This window comes from Arvicola amphibius, chromosome X, assembly GCF_903992535.2.
Source record: "Arvicola amphibius chromosome X, mArvAmp1.2, whole genome shotgun sequence".
NCBI lineage: Eukaryota > Metazoa > Chordata > Mammalia > Rodentia > Cricetidae > Arvicola > Arvicola amphibius.
In genome coordinates this window covers 3,386,165-3,412,108 of record NC_052065.1, presented here as the reverse complement: position 1 = coordinate 3,412,108, position 25,944 = coordinate 3,386,165, and the positions used below count along the sequence as shown (strand labels likewise).

General features: G+C 41.6%; 1 protein-coding gene and 1 non-coding gene across 5 annotated transcripts in view; one reads left to right on the top strand and one right to left on the bottom strand.

The window, feature by feature from the left end:
• The window catches only part of Mbtps2 (membrane bound transcription factor peptidase, site 2), a 64,538-nt gene that overhangs the window by 38,025 nt on the left and 569 nt on the right, over positions 1-25,944 (top strand). Inside the window, exons 10-11 of one of the 4 annotated variants that reach the window (XM_038316609.1) lie at positions 1,288-1,363; positions 3,318-4,983. The exons of 1 other annotated variant lie outside the window; for it this stretch is intronic. In XM_038316609.1, coding sequence (XP_038172537.1) covers positions 1,288-1,363; positions 3,318-3,540 — 299 coding nt within the window. In that variant the 3' untranslated portion in view covers positions 3,541-4,983. Of the gene's footprint in view, positions 1-1,287; positions 1,364-3,317; positions 4,984-15,823; positions 15,886-25,944 lie in introns of those variants that run through there. 2 more of the 4 variants (XM_038316612.1, XM_038316610.1) reach the window with 2 other exon arrangements.
• LOC119805685 lies at positions 12,021-12,127 on the bottom strand. The gene has a single exon (XR_005283983.1). It is a non-coding gene; the product is annotated as a U6 spliceosomal RNA (small nuclear RNA).

Here is a 25,944-nt window from a genome sequence, read left to right as displayed (position 1 = left end):
TAAATTGAATATTTTACAGCTGGCTTATTTCATGTAGCATAGTGTTCTCAAGGTTCATCCTTGATTGACCGTATTTCCTTTATCCATTTATCAGTAGATGAATATTTGCATTTTATGCTATTCTTTTAAAAGGCTTTTTTGTGTTTATTGTTTTTACTTTTAGTTAGAGACTTACTATGTAGCCTCGGCTGGCCTGGAACTTGCTACATACACCAGGCACACCTTAAACTCATAGAGATATGCCTGCCACTGCCTCCTAAATGCTGGGAGTAAAGGCAGGCACCATCATGCACAATACTGCTTCATAGTTTTTGTACTTTTTGTTTTTCAAGAGAGGATTTCTCTCTCTAGCCTTAGGTATCCTGGAACTCACTTTGTAGACCAGTCTGACCTCAGACTCAGAAATCTGCCTGCTTCTGTCCCCTGAGTGCTGGGACTAAAGGTGTGTGCCACCCCATGCAGCTTGCCTTAGAGTTCTATAATAGGAGACAACCTGTATAGGTTTTCTTGTTTATTGATTTGATGTTAAGTGACTTCAGGCAGCTATTCTCAATAAATGAAGAAATGGTTCTAGTTGGGGTTAATTTAGAAATGTAGACTGTGAGTTTTGCCTAATGACTGGATACATTTTAGACCAAAACAGGGTTATAGAATCCACAACATACAGGAACTTTAAAGATCCCCTCGTGTTAATCTTTATGTTAGCAATAAAAAAGCAATCATTTTAAATAGCATAATAGTTGGAACAAATGTAATTTTTAGAATACTCCTCTTTGAAAGGATAAGAATGCTTTTGATATAACATAATTTCAAGTCACACTCTATATTTGGTAGTCATATTGGTATGTAGTCTGCTTTATCTTAGCTGTAACCTTAAAACATAAGTATACATTGGGACATGAGTTTTTTAATTCCACTATATTTAGTAGATGTTTATTAGCTGATATCTCTTCCTCCTTCCCCCTTCTTTTTTTCTTTCTTTTTTTTTTTATTTGTTTGTTTTGTTCTGAGACAGGGTCTTACTGTATAGCCCTGGCTGGCCTGGAACTTGCTTTATAGACCAGGCTGGACTCAAAAAGATCCTCCTGCCTCTACTTCCCAAGTAATGGAATTGAATGCCTGGCCCTGGTTCCTTATATATGAGGTATATAGCTTGCTTGCACATGTGTAGGAAAGTTTTGCTCATCCATGTTAATAGAGTAGTACAAATTTTGACTATATGGTAAATTTATAGTGTTGTTGCTTATCTGATATGGAAATATTTATTATTCCTTTTTTCATTTTTAGTGAGCATCACAAGTTTTATCCCACGTTTCAACTTTCTAAGCATAGATCTGCCAGTGATTGTGGAGACATTTGTCAAGTATCCTTTCGGGTTTGAAAAGTACATTAAAGTGTGTTATTTATAGCTTCATCATTTTTACCTTGAATAAAGCATTACAAATATAGGCCTTATTATTTAATTCCTTACAGCCAAAAAAAAGAGAGATTTTAAAGATGAAAGAGACTTTAAAGATGAAAGAGATTAGCCAGGCAGTGGTGGTGCATGCCTTTAATCTCAGCATTCAAGAGGCAGAGGCAGGTCTGGTCTACAAGAGCAAGTTCCAGGATAGGCACCAAGGCTACACAGAGAAACCTTGTCTCAAAAAACAAACAAACAAACAAAAACCTGAAAGAGATTAGGTTTTACGGTTTAGCATGTGAGGGGAAAGTCAGTGGAGAAAACTCATCGGGTATGCAGAAAGGCTAATATACAGAGAGGAGGATTGTGGGAAGAACAGCAGGCAGGCATTTCAACAACTTGGATCCCAGAAAGGCAGTGCCTGAAGCATGCAAAGAGCGCAGATTCTCCTCAAAGGAGTTTTTTGTTGCCACTTCTGTTTTCCTCAGAGTTCCAAAGAGCACTCTTCCACCAAGACACCTCTGGTATGTCTGTGCACCATATTCATGCAGTGTCCACAGAGGCCAGAGGAGGGTGTGAGAAACGAGTTGAATATGGTTGTGAACTGCCTTGTGGGTACTGGGAATTGAACCCATGTCCTATGCAAGAGCAACTACTGCGCTGCTGAGCCATGTCTCTAGCCCCACAAAAGCATATATATTTACAGAAAACATAATGGAAATGTGTAAAGATGCCTATAAGAAGGTGCAGAAAGGTGCAGCTTGAGAGTTAATTTACAAGAAGTTTATAAAGGATGAAGCTTCAGTTACTCCTGAGATGAGGTGATGAATTCTCCCCAACTTGAAGTTGTTTTTTTTTTGTTTTTTTTTTTTTGTTTTTTTTGAGAAATGGTCTTACAGTATAGCCCTGACTGTCCTGACTTGCTCTTTAGACCAGACTGGCCTCCACTTCACAAAGATCCACCTGCCTCAGCCTCTACCTCCTGAGTGCTGGGATTAAAGGCATATAGCAACACCATTCTGCCAGACTTGAGTTTATTAATAAATTCCAAGTAGTGGTAGCACACGCCTTTAATCCATCAGCACTCGGGAGGCAGAGGCAGGTGGATCTCTGTGAATTCGGTGCCAGCCTGGTCTACAGAGCAAGTTCCAAGACATCCAGAGCTGTTACGTAGAGAAACCCTGTCTAGGAAAAAAAAGTAATTTTGAGGGCTGGAAAGATAGCTCAGCAATTAAGAGCACTGATTGCTATCCCAGAAGACTCAGGTTCTATTTTGAGCACCCACATAGTAGTTCACAATGATAACTTCAATTCCAGGGGATCCACACACCTGTTCTGACCCTGTGGCCTTCAGTATGCATGTGCACACATACATTTACACAAATACACATATATACACATAAAATAAAATTTTTAAGTAATTTGGGGACTGGTGTGTTGGTGCATACTTGTAATCTTAACACTTAGGAGGCTAAGACAAGAACATCACCAGTCTGTGCAACAAAACCCAGTCTCAAGATTTAAAAAGTAAGAATGTGGGGGCTGGCATTATAGTTCAGCAGTAGAACGTTGCCTAGTGTGCACTAAGCCCTAAGATTGCTGGCAGTTTTCCCTTTATTCCTTGGTGCTACATTTCTTTCCCTTTGTTGTATCATTAGAGGATTATAAAAGTTTAATCTTCTTCAGAATCCATTTTAGATTTGTTAGTTTGCCTTTATTTTTCTATTCAAAGTTTTTGAACTTCAAAGTACTATTAACTTATTTGTCTTAAAGACTAGAGCTATAGAAAAGAGTGTTACACTTACAGTAGAGAAGTCTACTGTAATCTCATCTCCCTGTCCAGTGTCTTCTGACTTCTCAAAAGATGGTTTCCATTTGGACTTGGCAGCTAGCTCCTTAACTCATCTTTACCCAGGTATCTGATTTCTCTTTCTGGAGCTCTGGCTATTGTTAATGCCGTGCCCTGCTTTGCCTTAGATGGTCAATGGATTTTAAACTCTTTCCTGGATGCTACCCTTACCTCAGTGATTGGAGACAATGACGTTAAAGATCTCATAGGATTTTTCATCTTGCTTGGTGGCAGTGTACTTTTAGCTGCCAATGTGACACTGGGACTCTGGATGGTTACAGCACGGTAATATTTGCTCTCGTCCAACAGAATGTATGAACTACAGCTAAGTGGGAATATCTGTTGCCATTGAAATTCTTACTAGGTATGAAATGTAAAGTGTTTCCTTAAAACATCTTGACCAACATCTTTGAGCTCCTATATCTAGAGAATCCAAACACTGTAGTAGAAAAGGAGTGGAAAAAACGAAAAAACGTAATTCCTGGCTACATTCTAGTTTTAAAGATTGAATGTGCAAATTTTGAATGTTTGTGGAACAATTTGTAAACAAGTGAAAATTCATTCATGTAATACCATTTTGTGTGACTATATAGCATTTTGGAATAGTAAAAGGGAAAGCAGAATCTGGTGGTAAAATTGTATATATGTGTATGTGTGTGTGTGGTACTAGAGTTTGAAACAGGGCCTCACTTATGCTACTTATGCTAAGCAAGCTTTCTACCACTAAGCTATATTTCCTGCCCCAGGAAAAATTTATTGAAAAGTGCCATTAAAGTGATGTGGGGGTGCACACCTATAATCCCAGCACTTGCCTTTATGTGTTTGGGAGGCTATGCAAAAGGATCATGAATTCAAGGTCTTTAGCTACATAGTGGGTTCCAGGTCTCAAACACACACACAGGCACACATAGGCGCGCGCGCGCACACACACACACACACACACACGCATCATTAAAGATTTAGGGACACTGGATTTTGGTTAAATGGAAGACTGAGCAAGTGTTCTTGGTTTTATAGTGCTTATCTTTATCTTGTTTGTAAAGTATTTTAAAGTTTAATGGTGTATTATTCTATACTCTGAATACCAAGGTCTGATTACAATTAAACCAGTAAAATTCTATGAAAGTATCTGCTAACATGGAAGCAAAAACTCTGTGCAAGTGATACCAAGTAAATGGACAAAGTCGAAAGTAGCTAAGGCCTGTGATGAGATAAGATAGTTTTGTGGCACAAATATTGCCTTTTTCAGATCTCCACACTTGTTCTATAGAGTATGCTGCAGGAAGAATCTCCCAGAGCAGCATTTGAGCTCAGGCAGTTAAACATGAATTTCAGATCTAAGCTGAGTCCTCTAACAGATCACAACAGAACAGACATTGCAGCAAGTCTAGTATCCACTTTGTAGAGTTTTGCAGCTTGGAACTCTTCTGGGGTAGGCCTTTTCCTTTATGCTGCAATAGCATTCACCCCTGAGCCATACTCTGTCCTCACCAGCATCTAGTATGTTTCTCTCTGTTGGGGGATTAAACACCTGATCTTTGTTTTCTGTCTCCCCCAAGCTACCTCTGTGAGTACACAAAGACTTGGTAGGATAGTGAGAATGACTGCACAAATAGGGATTTTCCAGAGTCTAGTAACACACTCTTGAGCCCTAAAGAACCTCAGTCGGTCTTGTGGGTAGCAGTGGAACCCTGGGAAATTCAGAGTCAGCTGGCCAGTGTGAAACTGTTAGTCTTAGGCTGGCCAGTGTGAAACTGTTAGTCTTAGGGATATATGCACATATTTTTTCTTTCATGAAAAATATACATTTGATGAAACACACACATTAGAAGTAATGAAAGGCAATGCTTCATTCACTAATAGCCAGATATATACCTCCTTCCTGAAGTAAGGTACTTCATGAGGTTACCTTTTTCAGAACATTAGTTATCTTAAGGGGCCCAAAACTTTTAAATTAATTTTTAGAAATATTTTAGATTTTATTACAAATTTGCCTTCATTATTTAATAGAAATCATACACTGAATATCATTTTGAGATTTTATTAATGTTAGGCCATTCGTTGCTAACAATACTAAAGGCATACGCATTTGCTAATTTTTAGTTTTTAATCCCAGAAAATATTGTATTTATTGTCGTTTAAGGTCACTCAGGACCAAAATATATTTGCATACTAAAAATGCAGACCTTTTCAGGTAAAACAGACAATGCCATGAAATACTCATATAATTAACTTGATCACATGTATTAAATAGTTTACTAATGAAAATGTATGTGTTTAAATCATTTTTTCAATACTGAGGAAAACAATTATGATTTACTGTGGTACTTATAGAACCCAGCTTAGCCTCACACATGCTAGCAACCATTCTACCACTAAATTACCCCATAGGCCATGAAAATATTTTGATAAGAGGAAATTCTATCCACTAACATCATTTTCTAAGTGAAAGCAACAGCAACAACAAAACAAAACCTCATTTCCTATTCGCTGCTGAACACCTCTGTCAGCTAATCTGTAGGCTCAGGGTGTGGGACCTTCTCTCCTGGAAGTTCAGCATATTTGTATACAAATGGCTTCATTGATTAAGAAAGGAGATGTTACATATTGTCTCTTCAGCTCCACTGTGGACTCTTCTACTGTTAGGACTGTGTCATTCATACTCAGCTTTGTCTCCCTGCACAGTGCATGAGATAGCAGAAGTGCTTAATTTGCTTGAATGCATGGTGATTGGTGTTTATTTATGGATAGAAAAGCATGCTTCTATTTAAGTAAGCTGTTAAAAAAATTGTTGAGTATTTACTGTACATATATGTTAACATAAAAAAATTTGAAGGCCTTTATGTCCCTGATGTATTATCATTTTTATGGAGAAAGATCCATTTTAGTTTCTGTAGAGCAATTAGAAAAATGAATTATATTGGGAAATGATTTATGTTGGGGATTTTGAAGAAGTATCTTTGTGTTGTCACTTTGTACAACAGTAAGACTTTATTCTCAGTGTTCCTATTCTGTATTGTTTACATTTCAAGGTTTTTATTTTAATCAGATGTAATTATAAAGAATGTATATATGATTTTCAGCATCTCAGCTTGAAGAGACATATAGTTAAACTTGACTTTTTGATAATCAATTCTTAGTCATTGTGTTCACAACAAATTGTAAACATATGCTTTATAGTGATGTGACTCTCTGTCATCATTGTGTCCCTTGGTATTTATTGAGCATCTGCATACTAGTGGCATACAGATATTTTCTCAATAACTTTTGAGTGAGCTGTAATTCATTTTTAGGCTTTAACTTGATGGTATAATAATTGTCAGAATTTGATGTTTAGCAATAAAAGAACACACGTAAACCAGCAGTTTACATTCATCATCTGTCTTGTCAGATTTTTTAATACTTGATCATAGCCAAAAGGAGAAGAAGCAATTTACACTTTTTAGTATACTTTTTTCTATAGAAATGTTCCCCCTTATGTAAAGTGCGATCTTGGTTGTTATTAAATTCTTGATTCTAAAAGTGGCCTTCCATTTCCATTTATATAATTTGTATGCGGCAGTTACTACAGGCCTCAGAAAGAAATCTATTAAGTAAGATGTCCATGTTTATAAGTTTGGAAATGTTTGCTTTAAGGAAAGAGGACAGCGACATTTCATTACTGGGGTGTGTGTGTGAGTGTGTGTGTGTGTGAGTGTGTGTGTGTGTGTGTGTGTGTCTGTCTGTCTGTCTGTCTGTCTGGTATGTGCTAATATTATTATATTAACATATTTACAGTATATTATTGCAAAACTGTATACGTGGAGGGAGGCTGCATGTGCATGTAGAAGAAGACATTGGATGTCCTTCTGTATGACTCTTCACCTTATCCCATGGAGACAAAGTGTCTAACTAAAATGAGTTAGGTTTGCAGCCAGCAAACCCCAGAGATTCTCCTGTCTGCACCCCCAAGGGTATTTGAGTAACAGCAGTGCATGGCCACACCCAACTTTTAGCATGGGAGCCAGAGTCTGATCTCAGACAGATCCTTTTGCTTGCAGAGAAAGTGCTCTAACCTACAGAGCCGTCCCTCCTGCCCATTGTTAATGTTTGACAGAATTCTTCTCCAAGTTTCTATGTGCTTTCAATTCTTCTTTCGGTGCTTTGCTAGTGGAGGCATCCCCCCCCCCCCCCCGCCCGCCATCTCAGCACTTGGAAAGGAGTATCAGGAATTAGCTTGAGCCACCTGAGAACCCAGCTGAAAAAAGAAAGGTGGGGAAGAAAGCAAAGAAAGAAAAAAAAAACATTTCAACTAAAGTATGTAGTTATAGTCAGCATATTGTTTTTCATCATATAGGATTTATTTTATTTGTGGGGTTAGGGGGGCTGGGGATCCAACCCAAGGCCATCATGCATATTTAAGCGAGTATTCTAGTCCTGAGCTCCATCTCTCACCTACCTGGACTCACCTTTTTACATAGGGCTTACAGCTTTGCCTGGAACCCACAGAGATCTGCCTGCCTCAGCCTACCATGTGCTGGGATTAAAGGTATGTAGCACCACGTCTAGCAAGTCTACTTACTGTCTTTTCTAGGTTCCTCACTTTCAAACCATACTTACAGAATTCCTTTCTTACCTTTCAACCACTTTGTTTAATAAATTTAATGGGTTGTAATGTTTCTTTTTAGGTTTTATGTATCACCAGACAGCTACAGTGCAGGTAACACTGCAATTTACAGAATGTGTACTTCAAATACAGGCCACCCCCTTTCCATTATGGAAGTACATAGCAAAAAGGTTTGATGTAGGTGTGTCTTCTATCTGTTGATTTCATTTGTTAATAAAGAAACTGCCTTGGCCAGCCCTTAGGTGGGTGGAGTAGACAGAACAGGAAAAAGGAAGTGAGGTAGATGGCTCAGACAGATGCCACGCCTCTCCTAAGTTAGTCAGACTGCCATGCCTCTCCTCAGAGAGCCAGAGAGGCAATGAAGCTCCAGCCCAAGATGGACGTATGCTAGAAACTTCCCGGTAAGGCACCACTTCGTGGTGCTACACAGATTATTAGATATGGGTTAAAGCAAGAGATGTGAGAATTAGACAATAAGAGGCTAGAAATAATGGGCCAGGCAGTGTTTAAAAGAATACAATTTGTATGTTGTTATTTCGGGTGTAAAGCTAACCATGCAGGAGCCGGGTGGGATGAAAAGTAGGCCCGCCCACAGCTCCACACTACAGAAAAGTGTGTCTGGAAACTGTAGAATTGAAGGAAAATTCAATAATGCAATTTGGGGTACAAATTACATTATTTTTGAAATGGGGAAATATTTTTATACTGAAAATAGAAATACAGGCTCATAGGAAATGGGTTAATGAAATAATGATTTATTGAAAAAAGGATATACATAACTAGTAAGCTATGTTTTCAAGTTGACAGTATATTAAGTATTTTCCCATTTTATTAATATTCTAATGTTATTTCAATGGCTGTATAATACTGCTGTGTTAAATATGATAAAAAGCGATACCAGTTCTTTACAATTTTGTACTTTATAAGTATCTTAGATTGGGTTACTATTGCTATGATGAAACACTATTACCAAAAGCAACTTGGGGAAGAAAGGGTTTACTTGTCTTATACTTCAATATCACTGTTCATCTTTGAAGGAAGTCAGGACAGGGACTCAAACAGGGCAGGAACCTGGAAGCAGGAGCTGATGTAGAGGCCATGGAGGGGTGATGCTTATTGGTTTGGTCATTGTGGTTTGCTCAACCTGCTTTCTTGTAGATCCCAGGACCACTAGCCCAGGGGTGGCTCCACCCATAGTAGGTTGGGCTCCCCTCCATCAATCATTAATTAAACGACTGCCTCACAGGTTTGCCTACAGCCCTATCTTATGGAGGCATTTTCTTAAAGGAGGTTTCATCTTCTCAGATGACTCTACCCTTTGACACAGTTAGCCAGCACAATAAGTAAAGGCATTAGGAATATACTTGAAATAGTTGTTTATATCTATGATTATATAAAATTTAGAAACTCGGGAAAATTCTAGATGAAACATTGGACATCTTGAAATCTGAGCAGTGTTTTATGTATACACATTGTTTTGTTGAGTTTTTCTGATAGGCAGATATGCAAAATAACATCTTTAATTTGCATTTTTGATTAGAAAAATATCAACATTTCAAAATATGTTTATCTGTCAGTTTATTTTATTTAGCCATATCCTTTTCTCATTTTCAGTTTTTAAGTGTATGTGTGAAGTGTATACACATTGAATTAAGTATTTGGGAGCTTAGGTGTGTGCAAGTGTATATGCACACATGTGCTCGTGTATGTGATAGCCTGGGACTAATGTCAGAAGTCAACCTTATTAATTTCCCTCTACCTTATTAATTGAGGCAAGGTCTTTTGGTTGAACTCAGGGCTTGTCAATAGCTCGTCAACTTCTCAGAGGATCCTGTCTCCACCTTTTAAGAGCTGGCGCCAGGCCCACCCAGCGGGTATCATAACTTCATCCATATGCCTGGTGATTGTGTAATAAGTGCTTTAAGTACTAAGCAATCTCTCCAGGCCTTTTTTCCCATTTTTCATGAGAAAGATTACCTTACTGCTTTCCCTCAATTTTGTTTAAGTGTAATGCTTATCTTTACATTGTTTATTTTACTGTCTGTCACTCTTTGCCTGTGTCTCTTTCACCTTTGTTGATATGTTTTGAATGCCTTCCCCACTCCAAGCTTTGACTAATACTTTTTGTTTTAATAATTTCATGATTTTTTCAAAGACTTGACTCTTAAACCAACATGTGATGTATTTTACTATTGGTGCTGTCAGGGATCTGTACAGAAAGTCCTTTCTTATGCCTCTGTGAGACTCATAGTGTCGGGTCTTATGTTGAGATTTTTGATTTTGTGCTGATCCTTAGACTTGAGTTGTTTTGTAGGGTGAGAGACAAAAATTAAGTTTCTCTCTTCTACATGTAGTGAGTGATCCAGTACAACCAGCACCATTTATTGAACATGTTCTCTTTTCTCCAGTATATTTTGGCTTTTTTTTTGTCAACAACTAGGTGACTGTCATAGTGTGGTCTTACATGTAGTTACTCAATTCCATTTCATTAATCAGTGTATCTGATTTCAAGGAAAGGGTGCAAGAACACAGTGGTATAAAGGGTCGAAGTGAAATAACGATATGGGCAGTGTTAAAAGGGGTGGCGGCTGAGAGGGCAAGATAGAGGAGGGGATATGGGAGAGATAACAAATACAAAGGCATTTTGAAGGAGTAATATTGAAATCTACTGTAGAAGCTTCTGAAAACATACACATATATAAGGGAGGAGGAGGGGAGGAGATGGAAATCTTGAATAAAAAAATGAGAAAAATAAAAAAAAAACAGTTGAAATGGATACCACTGGCTAACAAATAAAATGTCCACTGCCAGAAATGGGTTACCTCTTTTGGAGTTGTTGGGCATTGAAGTCCCATAGACTCCTGCCCTGCAGATTATAGACTGTTGCCAGTACTCTTGATTACACTCCAGAACTTGGAAGTAAGACCCCATTACTGAAGATACTGACTACTTGAGTCATGGGACTTGAGAAACTAAGCTGCTACACAGTGTATTTGGGCAGCACAAATTGTACTCTATATATTTTAGAGAGAGGAAACAAAATTGGGTGGGTAGAAAAGAGGAGTGTATTAGAGAGGAGGACGGGAGGGGTAAACATGACCAAGATTTATGAAATATCCAAAGAATAATTATGAGGAAAATATATCATTCATAAAATAAGGATAACAGAGCACCCTTGCCCATTGAGCTGTCTTGCCAGCCCTAATCTATCAATATTTTATCAGTTTAATTTATAGGCCTTCAGAAAAAGTAGTTTTTTCTCCCAGTGAACTGGCATGTTTGAAGCTTACACTCAAATGATTTCCAGGCAAAGATAATAAAGTCATTCCAACAAAACTTTGAAGTTTGAACTTCAATTGAAGGTTTGAAGGGATGCCTTGGTACTTGTCCTAATATTTTTTTTTTCTTTTTTTATTGATTTTTATTGAGCTCCACATTTTTCTCTGCTCTCCTCCATGCCTCTCCCCTCTCCACTTCAACCCTCCCCCAAGGTCCCCTGCTCCCAATTAACTCAGGAGATCTTGTCTTTTTTCTATTTCCCATGTAGAGTAGATCTATGTGAGTCTCTCTGAGGGTCCTCATTGTTGTCTAAGTTCTCTGGGATTGTGATATGTGGACTGGTTTTCTTTGCTTTATGTTTAAAAACCACTTATGTGTGAGTACATGTGATAATTGTCTTTCTGTGTCTGGGTTACCTCACTCAAAATGATGTTTTCTAGCTCCATCCATTTGCCGGCAAAATTCAAGATAACGTTATTTTTTTCTGCTGTGTAGTACTCCATTGTGTAAATGTACCACATTTTCCTTATCCATTCTTTGGTCGAGGGGCATTTAGGTTGTTTCCAGGTTCTGGCTATGACAAACAAAGCTGCTATGAACATAGTTGAACACATGTCCTTGTGCCATGACTGAGCATCTAGATTGTCATGGAATATCTTGTTTTGTCCTTCTATGGTGATTGACAGTTTTGCTGTGTATAGTAGTCTGGACTGGCATCTGTGGTCTCTTAATGTCTGCATGCTTGACCACGACTTTCTGGCTTTCATTGTCTCTAATGAGAAGTCAGGTGTAATTCTGATAGGTCTACCTATATATGTTACTTGGCCTTTTTCCTTTGTAGCTCTTAATATTCTTCCTTTACTCGGTATTTTTAGTGTTTGATTAAAAATATGGAACACTTCACGAATTTGCATGTCATCTTTGCAGAGGGGCCATGCTAATCTTCTCTGTATCATTCCAATTTTAGTATATGTGCTGCAAAAGTGAGCACTCCTTTGCAGCTCTTAATATTCTTTCTTTACTCTGTATGTTTAGTGTTTTGATTATTATGTGGTGAGGGGAGGCTTTTTTTTTTTTGATCCAGTCTATTTGGTGTTCTGTAAGCTTCTTATTATCTTCATAGGCATATCTTTCTTTAGGTTGGGAAAGTTTTCTTTTGTTAAATATATTTTCTGTTCTTTTGAGTTGAACTTCTTCTCCTTCTATACCTATTATTTTTAGATTTGGCCTTTTCATGGTGTCCCATATTTACTGGATATTTTGGGTTAGGCTTTTGTTAAATTTAATGTTTTCTTTAACTGATGAGTCTGTTTCCTCTATTGTATCTTCAGTGCTTGAGATTCTCTCTTCCATCTCTTGTATTCTTCTGTTCTTGTTTGTATTTGTGGTTCCTAATTGTTTTCTCATGATTTCTGTTTCTATAATTCTCTTGGCTTGTGTTTTCTTTATTGTCTCTATTTCAGTTTTAAAGTCTTGAATAGTTTCTTTCATATGTTTGATTGCTTTTTCTTAGTTTTCTTTAAGGGATTTGCTGGTGTCTTCCAATTTTTTGTTCGTCTTTTCCTCCATTGCTTTGAGGGAATATATCATTTTCTCTTTAAGAGTTTTAAACAGTCTCTTTGCCTGACGTTATTTTTTTAGGTTGTTTCCTTCTGCTTCATCTATATTTGTTTGTTCAAATCTTGCTGTTGTAGGGTCTTTAGGTTTTACTGGTATTGTGTAGCTCTTTGTGGTGTTGTGTGTGTTCTTACCTTTTCTACTCATCTTTTCCTGTTATAGGTGTGGTTGGCACTGTCTGAGATTCTGTTAAATAATCTTCTGGGGGCCAGTGAATCCAAAACTCAGATGGTTGTTCCTCATGGTACAGTGAGTGTCACAGTTCTAGTTACCCTGATTGTTACTCCATGTTCCTGGAGATAGCTCAGTGCTCCTGTGCTTTGCTCTGCTCCCTTGGAGTTTGCTGTCTCAGGTCTACTTTGGCCTAGGTTACCGGCTTTGACCTGTTTCTGTAAATCCTGGTCTGGATCCCCTCCTGCAGAAGTCCCTGGCTTGGAGTTGGTCCTGCAAAGGTTTCTGGCTCCAGTCTACTGCCTCGAAGTTCCCAGGCTCTGGTGCGCCCAGAACTGCAGAGGACCTGGCTCAGGCTTATTCCCTCAGAGGTCCCAGACTCACACTTGGCCCCGCTGAGGTTTCTGGTTCCTCCCTATTCCCTTTGATGTGCCAGGCCAATGGATGGACCCACAGAGGTGCTGGCTTAGGCCTACTCCCTCTGGGTCCCAGACTCATACCTGGCCCCACAGAGATCTCTGGTTCCTGCCTACTCCCTCAGAGGTCCCAGATTCACGCCTAGACTGGCAGAGGTCCTGGCTCAGGCCTAGTTCCTCAGGGGTCCTAAAGTCAAATCCAGACCCACAGGAGTCCTGGCTTTGGTCTGCTCCCTTGAAGGTCCCAGATTCACATCCGGACCCTCAGTGGTCTCTGGCTCTGGCTCACTCACTCAGCAGTTACTCCCCTGTACCTGTTCCAGTGGAGTTCGCTGTCTCAGGTCTGCTCTGGACCAGGTTGCTGGCTCAATTCTGGTCCGCCAGTGTCCCAGACTGGATTGGCTCCTGGGTCCTGCTCCCATGGAGCTTGTTTCCTCAAGCCCACTCTGGCCTAGGTAGCTGGTTCAGTCCCAGTCCTATGCAATTTGTTGCCTCAGTCTTGTTCCAGCCCAAGGTGGAGATTGTTGCCTCAGGCCTACTTTGGCCTAGGTTACTCACTTTGACCTGTTTCTGTAAATCCTGGTCTGGATCCCCTCCTGCAGAAGTCCCTGGCTTGGAGTTGGTCCTGCAAAGGTTTCTGGCTCCAGTCTACTGTCTCGGAGTTCCCGGGCTCGGGTGTGCCCAGAACCGCAGAGGGCCTGGCTCAGGCTTACTCCCTCAGAAGTCCCAGACTCATCCTTGGACCTGCAGAGGTTTCTGGTTCCTGCCTATTCCCTTTGATGTGCCATGCCAGCGCCTGGATCCACAGAGGTCCTGGCTCAGGCCTATTCCCTCTGAGGTCCCAGACTCACACCTGGCCCCTCAGAGGTCTTTTGTTCCTGCCCATTCCCTTGGAGGTCCCAGATTCACACCCAGATTGGCAGAGGTCCTGGCTCAGGCCTCGAAATTTTTCTTTAAAATATTTTTATACAAAATGATTTTTGACAAAGAGCCAGCTTTGATGGGCACAGTAGCTCACCTGTAATCTTAGCATGGGAGAAGCTGGAGCAGGAGCATCATCTAAAATTCAAGGCCAGCCTAGGCTATAGAGTGAGACCCTGTTCTAAAACACTAAATTATGTTATAAACATCTTCTGAAAAAGTACATTAATGATCATCTCTGCTTTTTTTTATTTTAGATTTGTTTTCAGTATCAACATTTTCTCTTTGTTTCTATGTGTGTGGTATGTATGCACATATGTGTGAAACACATATCCATGCATATACAAGGTCTGGAGGATGATATTGACTTTCCTCCTTGATCATTTTCTTCATTTTTCCCTGGGGGGGGGGGGTCTCTCACTGAATCTGGAGCTAGATTGAAGGCCCGGAAGCCTCAGCAATTCTCAGCTCTCTACCTCAGTCAGCACTGGGGTTACAGGCCAGGCAGCACCCGGCTTTTTATGTGCGTGCTAGGGTTTTAACTCGGGTTCATGCTTGCAAGCAAGTGCCTTTGGAATAGGACATACTTCCTATTGAATTGGTTTGTGGTTCTTACTGGATTGGCATACAGTGTTCAGTTTGGAATGGTATATAATTCTTCTGAATATTAAAGTATAAAAAGAGGAAAGTAAAGTGACATATTTTGAGTCCAGATTTTAGTGGTCACCCACTGATGACATTTGAAAATTAAAGACTTTTTGGTTTCTTTTCATTAGCACAGCCATACCCCACCTCCAGGAAACAGCATATGTTCACAGACAAATCTGCCTCGAGGAATATGGCCTGGCAAAGATCATCTCACTGAAACCCTGAAACCAGTAGCAGAACACTCAAGGAACCATAGCCTGCTTAATACAGTGTGTGCATGTGTGTGTGTGTGTGTGTGTGTGTGTGTGTGTGTGTGTGTGTGTGCATGTGTGTGTGTATTTGCTTGTGTGTGAGCGAGCGCGCACGATGCTGCAGATAGGATTTGGGGTCTCATGGATTCTGAGCAAGTGCTTAGCCCAAGTCCCGGGCTGTGTTTCTTAAATTTCAAAACAGAAAATCTACAGATGAGATAGTTGCATTGAACTTATAGTACTCTTATAATATTATATTGTAGTTTTGTTGTATTTTGGTTTGGTTTGGTTCTATTTTGTTTGGAGAGTATCTCCTATGTAGCCTAGCTTGGCTAGATTTAAGACTAGATTTAGATTGCCGGGCAGTGGTGGTACACGCCTTTAATCCCAGCACTCACGAGGCAGAGCCAGGCAGATCTCTGAGTTTGAGGCCAGTCTGGTCTACAAGAGCTAGTTCCAGGACAGGCTCCAAAGCTACAGAGAAACCTGTCTCAAAAAACAAAACAAAAAAAGTAGTCCTTCTGCCTCAGCCTCCCAGCTGCTGGGATTACAGGTATGTGCAACCGATCTAATTTATAGGTTTTTTAAAAAACTGTAAAAGTCTGTCAAAATATGGATCAACACATAGCAAAATAAGTCGTCTCTCTCTTTTCTCTTCTACAGGATGTAATTCCTGTGACAGAAATTTAAAATGCCAGCTACTCTCTGTCCTTGCAACCCTGCAGGTAGGACAGTCATGTAGCCCATCTTGCCAAGTGAGCTTTTTAGCAGCATTCTCCCCTGAGGCTTTGAACAAGATTTTCTGTCTTGATAAAAACAAGACTTTTTCAGGGCAAGGCTGGGGAAACCGCTCAGCAGGGAAAGCACTTGCAGTGCAAGCAGGAGAACCTGAACTCGAGTCCCCAGCATGCGTGGAAAGTTGATGTATGCAGTACAGTTCACCAGTAACCCAAATACTCTTAAAGCTAGACAGGAAGAAGAAACAGGAAAATCCTGAACCCTCTGACCAGATAACCTGCTGTATGTAGTAGCTAACAGTTGTCTCTACTAAGGGGGGAGGTGAGAACTGGCATGTAGTGTTGTCCTCTGACCTCTGTACTTGTACTGTGTCACATGCGTACCTTACATACATACATACACACACACACACACACGGGCACATGGGCACACAGGAGATAGGAAGACTGAGAGAGAGGAGGAGGGAGGGAGGGAGAGAGGGCGAGATATCCAGAGAGATATGCAAAGCAAGCACTGTATGAAGTGAGCCCCATTCCAGTCTTCCTCCTTGTTTTTTCATAAGAATTTCATATAACTGAAACTACAGGAGAAATATTGCATCCATCAGCCAGTAGACAAAAACAATTGTTTGAGATGGCTACATGTAGGGATGCAAAGAGCCTGGATGGCTGATGATACTGTTTAGCCTAGGACTATGGCCTTCTACTGTTTTTAGATCAGATAACTAAACTTGCTGCATGTGCCCTTTTTAGTTGGATATTGTTACTCCACAGGTGAAAGCATCCTAGTTGAATAACTAGAATAAAGGAGGAAAAGGTTTCATACCAAGGTCCTAATACTTTCCCTCATATATTGGTAGAGTGTGTTATTTATTTATTTATTTATTTATTTATTTATTTATTTATTTATTTATTTATTTATTTATTATGGACAGTGTTCTGCGTGCATGCATACCTACACCCCAGAAGAGGGCACCAGATCTCATTATAGATGGCTGTGAGCCACCATGCGGTTGCTGGGAATTGAACTCAGGACCTCTCAAACAACAATCAGTGCTCTTAACCGCTGAGCCATCTCTCCAGCCCCCTAGAGTGTGTTTTTAAACCTAAGTGTATAAGAAAATTCTGTGGTGAAAGGAGTGTATCAGATTAGCCCTCTCCCCCCCCCCCCGGGGGTTTCTCTTCAAGTCTCAGGTGTGGCAGAGTCAAAGAATTGTTACCATAGTAGGGAGGACACACATGGAGCAAGAGTGAACATATAGGGTTAGTTATAGCGAGAGTTCAGTGCTTTAGAGCACTTGCTACACTTTCACAGGACCCAAGTCCAGTTCCCATCAGCCATCCTAAACTCCACTTCCGGGGGATCTGACACCCTTTTCTAACCTCCATGGGCACCAGGCATGCATGTGGTAAACATATATACATGTAACAAAACATTCATACATATAAATGAATCTTTTTTAATGATGTTAAAATTTAAATAAATCTTTTAAAAGGTGAAAATATGTATATGAAGAATTTTTTTGAAGCCAGGCAGTAGTGGTACACACCTTTAATCCCAGCATTCAGAAGTCAGAGGCAGGCGGATCTCTGTGAGTTCAAGGTCATTCTGGTCTATGGAGCAATTTCCAGGACAGTCAGAGCTACACAAAAAAACCCTGTCTCAAAAAACCAGGATATGGTGGCACATGCCTCTATCCTGTCACTTAGGTGCTAGAGGCAGAGGAATCTCTCTTGAGTTTGAGGCCAGTCTTTTCTACATACTGAGTTCCAGAACAGTCAGGGATACATAGTGACATAAAACAAAACAAACTTATTGCTAAAATTATTAGGTACAATTTTCCCCAAACTGTGGCAGAAACCAGAAGCCATTTTCCGCAAAACCAACCGTAATAGCAAAAAGGCTTGCTCTAATTTGCATTATTTTCCTGTGTTAAGAGCTGGCCATAAAGAAATGATCTGGCTTGTCTTGTTTGATTGTACAGCAAGCATTCCTGAGCCATTTCTCTAACATCCCCCGCCCCTTGTGCAGTATTTTAAAAATAAAGCCACTGACGACTCAGTGGATAAAGGTGTTTATTGCTAACCCTTGTGACCCATTCCAGAAAAGGCGCTACTTCATACTCAGGAGAAAGAAATAATACAACTATGAAACCAAGAAGAATCTGGACAGGCCTTGATGCTGTCCCCCACTGTACCACCCCCCGTCATGTGTAATCATTAGGTCTTTTTTTTAAATCTAATCACATTTCTACAAGGCTGTCCCTGCTTCATTAAACTTAAGCAGAAGATTGGATGGTTCATCCAGTATCTTTGGCTCTTCCTGTGTCATATTTTGATACTATGGTCAAATCAATGTGTTAATGATTTCCTCTTATTAGTCCCTTTGGGGCTGGAGAGATGGCTCAGAGGTTAAGAGCATTGCCTGTTCTTCCAAAGGTCCTGAGTTCTTCTTCCAAAGGTCCTGAGTTCAATTCCCAGCAACCACATGGTGGCTCACAACCATCTGTAATGGGGTCTGGTGCCCTCTTCTGGCCTGCAGGCATACACACAGACAATATATTGTATACATAATAAATAAATAAATAAATATAAAAAAAATAGTCCCTTTGGTTATAAGAGCATTATCCTTGATTTTTTCGCTAGACACAAAAAGGATCATCCCCTTTTTTGGCTCATGTTTTTGTCACAATTTGGAGGTAGTGGTGCTTTAGCCAATTATGGACAGAGATCAGGAATATTGCTAACAATGCCAGATTCTTACATAGGTTCTGGGGAATCCAGCTGAGTTCCGGAACCTCAGCGTATTCATTGTATGCAGTTGGACAGAAAAGCAGGATTATTGCATCCACTGGACAAGGAGGCCGAATTGTTACAGACAGATAAATAAGGAGGAAGTGTTTATGGTTCACAGCTGGATCGAGGACTCGGGTTTAGCTAATCTAAGCAGCAGTCTCTGTAGGGGAGCAGTCTTCAGGCTGTAAACATCTAAGGAGGAATGGTGGGCATTTTCTTCACACACTATAGGCAACCACACTTGGACCAGAGGAAGGCTTTGCCATTTCTCTATGGATCTGAAGCTCTGGGAGCTTTGTCATGGCTTTCTCCATTCCCTCCAGCACAAACACTTTACCCACAGAGCCATCTCCTTAACCAAGCAAACTAATTGTATAAAGTGACTTAGCTATATAATTTATTCCAAATTTATATCTATATCTCAGGTGTGGAGGAAGATTTTTGCCAATGTTAATAAAGCTAAAGTTCACCTTAAAACAGATCAAAAAATAATTTCTGAGAAGGGGTGGCAGTAAACAAAGTTTTATTCAAGTTCCACCTCTGCATAAAGAAAATATAATATAGTTGGGCAGTAGTGGCACATGCCTTTAATCCCAACACTCAGAAGGCAGAGGCAAGTGGATCCCTATGAGTCTGAGGCCAGCCTGGGCTACACATGGAGCTAGACAGATAGCTCAGCAGTTGAGAACTCTTTCAGAGGACCCAAGTTTGGTTCCCAGCATCCATATCAGGAGGATCACAATGACAGATCCAATGCCTACTTCTGGTGTCCAAGGGCCCCATCACACAGACACAGACACACATACACGTAAGTAAAAGTAAAATAATTTGACTGACACATTACAGTGTGGACTGACAATACTAATTTGGAATACAATTGATCTGTATTTACCAACCTAAAAAAAGTCCATGCTTTTTTAAGTTAATTCTTTTGTGATAATGTATCCTAACACAATAATGCTAAATTTATACTAGAATTTTTACAAAATGAGTAACTGGAAACTATCCAACTACCAAAACAGCGGAATGAAAAGATTAAGTTGGTTCATTTAAAGCAGCATTGTATTTACATAAAGGGTCTCTTATTAGATAACATATGCAGAAATACTTCCAGTAAAAAGTACAAGGGAAGTGTTTGGGAAGTGCCTCGGTGATTTTGATACATGAGCGTTAAGAACCTGAGTTTAGATCCCCAGTATACATGTAAAACTGGGCATGGTGATGTACTCCTGTAGTCCCAACATTAAGGGACAGAGACAGGCAGGTTTTGGAGGCTCGATGGCTATCAAGGCTAGGGGTAAAGGTGAGCACTAGCTTCCTGTTTCAGAAAGAAAAGGTGGACGCACTTTAGATGTAGGACACAGGGAAAGCAAGGTGAGGGATTCCTCCCTGAAGGCTAGCATTCATAGTGCTGGAAGATGCTATGCAGTCTTCTGGAGAGAAAAGTCATCAGCAGGCTTTCCCAGCTGTGGAGCCTCAGTATAGTATGACCTGCCAGGCAAGAGACTCCCACGGGTGCAATAATGGCAAGAATGTTCTGTGGTAACTGTATTAGTTAGGGTTCTCTAGAGTTAGAGTTTATAGAATGAATCTCTATAAGAGAGAAACGGTATCTATTAGAATGACTTACAGGCTGTGGTTGGTTCAATTAATCAAACAAAGTCCAAGAATCCAGTAGCTGTTCAGTCTACGAGGCTGGATGTCTCAGCTTGTCTTCAGTGTATACCAGAATCCAGAAGAAGTAGATTCTAATGAGGTGAGAGCAAGCAGGCAGAACAAAAACTTCCTTCTTCCATGTCCTTATATAGCAGAAGTTGTGGGCCAGGTTACATCTGGATTAAAGGTGTCTTCTCTTCTCAAGATCTGGAATAAAAGGCATATCTTTTCTCAGCTCAAAAGATCTAGAATAAAGGCATGTCTTTTGTAGCTCAAAAGATCTGGATTAGAGCCTGGAGAGATGGCTCAGATGGCTCAGCTGTTCAGAGAGTGCACTGGCTGCTTTTCCAGACGACCTGGGTTCAGTTCCCAGCACCCATATGGCAGCTTACAAACTGTATAACTCAAGTCCCTGGGGATATGACACCCTGACACAGACACACGCAGGCAAAACACTAGTGCACATAAATAAATAAAATTTTAAAAAGGATCCAGATTAGATTTAGTCAAGTTGACAACCAAGAATAGTCATTACAGTAACCAACCACTTTCTTTTGTTTTGTTTTATTGTTATGTTTTTCAAGACAGGGTTTCTCTGTGTAACAGTCCTGGCTGTCCTGGAATTCGCTTTGTAGACCAAGCTGGCCTCAAACTCTCTGAGATTTTACCTGCCTCTGCCTCCCAAGTGCTGGGATTAAAGTTGTGTGCCACCACTGTCTGGCACTAATCACTTTCTTATTGGATCTGAGGCCTGCTCTGAGGGAGGAATGCATGCCAGACACTGGAAACCTAGCCAAAAGCCTATAACTGAGGAGCTCACAGGCTCTAGGGAAGAATCTGATGCTGATGTTTTAATAAATGGAATTGTAAGTATTTATATTTGTGCTCATAGACTAATGATGCCCTCAGCCCTGGTCAGAGAAGTCTCTCTTTGCAGTAGGAAATGGCTAAAGCAGAGAAAAGTCAAAGTGCTATCTCCAAAAACCCAATAAACTGTTGAGTGTTGAGCCCCAAATAGGTCATCTATGTTGCTCCCACCAAGGCCCAGGGAACACCTTAGAAGGGAGCGGGGAAAGACCACATGCGTTGGAGGCTATGGAACAGTTCTTTGAAATGCTGTCCTCTAGGTACGGTATGATTATTGCAATTATGAACACAGCTGTGGTGACCACTTGCCCCAGACCTGAACACAGAAAGACATGAAAGTGTTTGCCTCAAAAGTGTGAAGCCAGAAGTCATGTAAATGGCAGTTGGGTGTAGTAGCTCACCTGTAAATTCAGCCTCAGAGACAGGGGATTCCCCAGCACAATCTGGCTAACAAGACTAGCTGTATCAGCAAGCTCTGCATTGAAATGAGACACCCTCCTTCAGCACAGACAGTGGAAGAGAAATGGTGAATGATTCTGAACATCTCCCTGGGCCTACCCATGCAAGCACACCCATATACATGCAAACATGTATGCACAGATGCACACATACATCAAAATGGAAAAAGGAAAAGAGAATAAACATGCAGATTTGTGCTGGCAATGTACTTCAGTGCTACAGTGTTTGCTCAACATGCCTGTGACCATGGGTTGCGTTTTCAGCACTACACGAAAATAGAAAAGCTAGTGGGCACAATAAAAAGTCCATTGGGGGAAAAAGGAGCCAGGTGGTGGCAGCACACATCTTTAATCCCAGCACTAAGGAGGCAGAAGCAGGCAAACGTCTGTGAATTCAAGGCCAGCCTGGTCTATAGAGCGAGTTCCAGGACAGCCAGAGACACACAGTGAAACCCTGCCTTGCTTTAAAAAAGAAAAAGAAAAAAGAGGAAGTGTTAAGACTGTCTACATGATATTCCTGCCCAATGCCATAGTGGACTGAAAGGAACAAAGAGACCCACACACAGTCCCTGGGGTAAAGAAAACAACTGCCTGCCCGGTACCTTCCAATGTAGGGCAGACAGGCACTATTATGGTGAGTTAATGTATGGTGTGGTATGTTGTGTGATATTTTGTGTTCTGACAAAGCCTGCCTGGAGATCAGAGAGCGGAGCTAGCCACCAGTTAACCATAGAGGTCAGGCAGTGGTGACACACACCTTTACTCCCAGCACTTGGGAGGAGGAAGCAGGAAGATCAGGAGTTCAAGGCTACCCTTGGCTACGTGAGATTGAACCAATTGAAAAGAGAGACAGAGCAGGGTGGTGGAGGCTCACACCATTAATCCCACCACTTGGGAGGATCATGCCTTTGATCCCAGCACAATCGGGAGGTGAAGACAAGAATATAAGGTACATGGAGACAGAATCTCAGTGCCCCATTCAGGATTCATAGAGACAAGATTCTCCCCATTTAGTCCTAGGATTCGTAGACAGGGGTCAGCATTCACTCTGAGATTTAGTAGAGGTAGGAGGTCTCTAGTGGCTGACTGCTGTGCTCTGATCATTCAGCTTTCACCCTCCTATCTGATCCCAGGTTTGTGTTGTTAAGACTAATTAGGACTGTGCCTCACTGGAATGGGAGAGCACGATGGTTCCTTTCCCGTGGACAGAGGCATATCTCAAGAGGTGAAAGTAGTAAGGAGCAGGCTGAGGTGGGTCGCCATGGTGACATCTGGGCTTGGGCTGCTGCTGGGGCCCAGGTATGGGTTCATGGTCCTGATGCAGCCACAGTCTGTGTTGATGTTCATGGCTACTAATACCACCAAAGGCTAAAAAGACAGGGCTGTACAGAGTTGGCCCCACCCCTCACTGGCTACAACACTAGGGAGACCTGGGCTTGCCCTCACCAACTGAAACACTCAGGAGAGAGGGTCCCACACCTGTCTCCTGGGCAGCACAGTAGAATGGATCCTGTTCACAGGGACAAGGGTGAACTGGCCCTAAGGGTGGGAAAAGGGGAGAGCAGGTCACACCACTTTAGTCTGCCATGTGGTGGCGTGGGTAGGAGAAAGACGCCCTCCTCCCCTCACCCCTCAACACCCGAAGCAGGTGGGGGACCTGACCCAACCCCTCACTAGCTGCAGCATGTGGGAAAATTGGCCCTGCTCCTTGCCTAGGCAGCACAGTAGTAGTTAACCGTGTAGTCAGGGGTTAGGGTCAGCCATTCCCGAGGGCATGAGAAGGGCATAGCTGCTACCACCTCCCTCATGTGGTGGTTGGGGTGAGGGAAAGATGCCCTTCCCCATTGTCCCTCTTTCCTCCAGCTGGCAAGGTAGCTAACCCTCCCCTTTACCAGCTGCAACACGCAGGAAAGCAGGCCCTGCACCCCCTCCAGGCAGCACAATGGAACTTACCCTATTGCCAGGGGGGGGAGGGGCAGCTGAGCTGTATGCCTGAGGCAGGTGGGAGATCTGGCCCTGAGGTCATCGGAACAGGAGATCTGCTCTGGCCCCTCACCAGCTGCAGCACTTGGGAGAGCAGGCCCTGCCCCTTGCCCAATACCTGACACAGTAGAGCTGACCCTGTTGGCAGAGGAGTGAGTGAGCTGGCCCTGAGGGTGTGAGAGAGGGAGAGCTGGCCACACCCCTTCGTTGGTCATGTGGTAGTGAGTGAGGGAAAGATGCCCTCTCCCCTTACCTTGCCACCTGTGGTGGGCAAGGGAGCTGACCCTCCCCCATACCAGCACTTGGGAAAGTGGCCCCTGTACCTTGCCTGGGTAGCACAGCAGAGCTGACCCTTATTGATGAGAGTACAGGTGAACCACTCTGAAAATGCAAGCATGGGAGATCTGGCCCTGCCCCTCATCTGCCCTTCTCATCCCACCTCCACCCTCACCACCTGTAGCAGATGGGAGAGCTGTCCTGAGGTCATAAAAGGGGAAGAGCTGTCCCTTGCCCATCACCAGCTGCAGAACTCGAGAGAGTGGCCCTTACACCTCACCTGGGCAACATAGGAAAGCTGGTCCTGAGGGTGTCAGTGTGGGAGAGCTGACACTGAGGGCATGAAAGCAGGAGAACTGGCCCCTCCCCTTGCTCAAAGCTGCAAGGGTTCAACTAACCAGGGCAATGCCCTGCAACTACCCAGACCCAGAACCAGAGCTATGAGTTGACCTGCCCCAATATCCACCCCATCTATATGTTATACTGGATCACATGAAGGGGCTGGTCCTGCAGAGCCAAAACTGTAGTGTAGTGGAATTTCATTTGTATTTTAATAAATAAAGCTTGCCTGAAGATCAAAGAGTAATACAGCCCCACTGGTCAGCCTTACAGATCTGTCAGTGGTAACACACATCTTTAATCCCAGTAGCCACACTTGTTGCCATAGAAACTGGGCAGAGCATGCCTTTAATCCCAGTGGTGCAACCCTTTAATCCCAGCCCTAGAGAGGATTATAAAATGGTAGGAAACAGCTTTCAGACACAGTCTCATTCTGAGATTCTTAAAGGCAGGATTGTCATCAGACTGAAGTAGAAGTAAGAGCCAGTGGCTGGCTGTTTTGCTTTTCTGATCTTCTGAGTTTTTATTAATCATATATCACTACAGGATTTCTCTGACACAGGACAACAGGTTATCCAAGAGGAGTCACACTGAGGGCCCAAAATCAATAGTGTAGCAGAAATCAGATGCACCAAACCAGGCCAATGACTCAATGACCCTCTGCAATGAACACTTGAAAGATAAAAAGGTTTACTGTGTGACTCACTATGACACACTACAGCTTCCATGATGAGATTTTTCCTTTTTTCTCTTTTATTTTATTTTTTATTTTATTTTATTTTATTTTGGGGGAGTGTTGCAAGGTCAAAGGGCAGATATGAAGGGACAGGAAATGTATTATGTAAAAGACAAAAAAATAAATTTAAAAAGTTTAATAAAAAAACAGACTTAATGGTTTGGAAGGTTAATAAAATTTTAAAAATGTTTTAAAAGGCAAAAAAAGACTGTCTACACATATGTGGTGGTTTAAATCTGTGGTGTAGTTATTAGTAATAATACATATGCAAGTCCCCAATGAATTAGCAAGTGGGGCAGAAAAATGCAAAATATATAATTTGGAGGAAAAAAAGAAGAGTAGAAATGGTCTAGCAAAAGCATGTGCTGCAAATGGGGCTGTAACTGTTAAAGGTATTAACACAGGTAAGGAGAGGCCTCCTTCAGTGAAACAAAGGGTGCCTGTGTAAAAGGATCCTTGTGGAGGCCCAAAAATGTGAGCCTATTTCCACGTTGACCAAAGGTCAGAGAGTTGGAACTTACCTCCATTCCTTCAAGGTTATTGTGTTTCTATCTCAAACAAAGGTCCCACCTAGATTCAGAGCAGAGAGTTCTGCTCTCTCAAGGTTGTGGTCAACAGGTGTGGCTAATACTCAGCCCTTGTACTCCAGTAAGAGAGCTGTAGATGTTTCTACCTCAAACAAAAGTCCTAAGGATCTAATTAAGTTCCAGTTCCCTTAAGGAGATAACATTGGATTCCACCCAGGGGTGGTTTACCTACAGAATGTTTTGGTCTAGGGTGTGAGCTTGACTTGTTTTGTTCTAGCAACAGAATGTTTAACTATGGATGCAGCCCACAGTCTTCAACTGGTCTGTTCGATTCCTTGTTTCAAGTTAATGCAGTTTTTTTTTTAAATATTACTCCTACCTTTTGGGGTCAAGGTCTTTTGAGCAATTG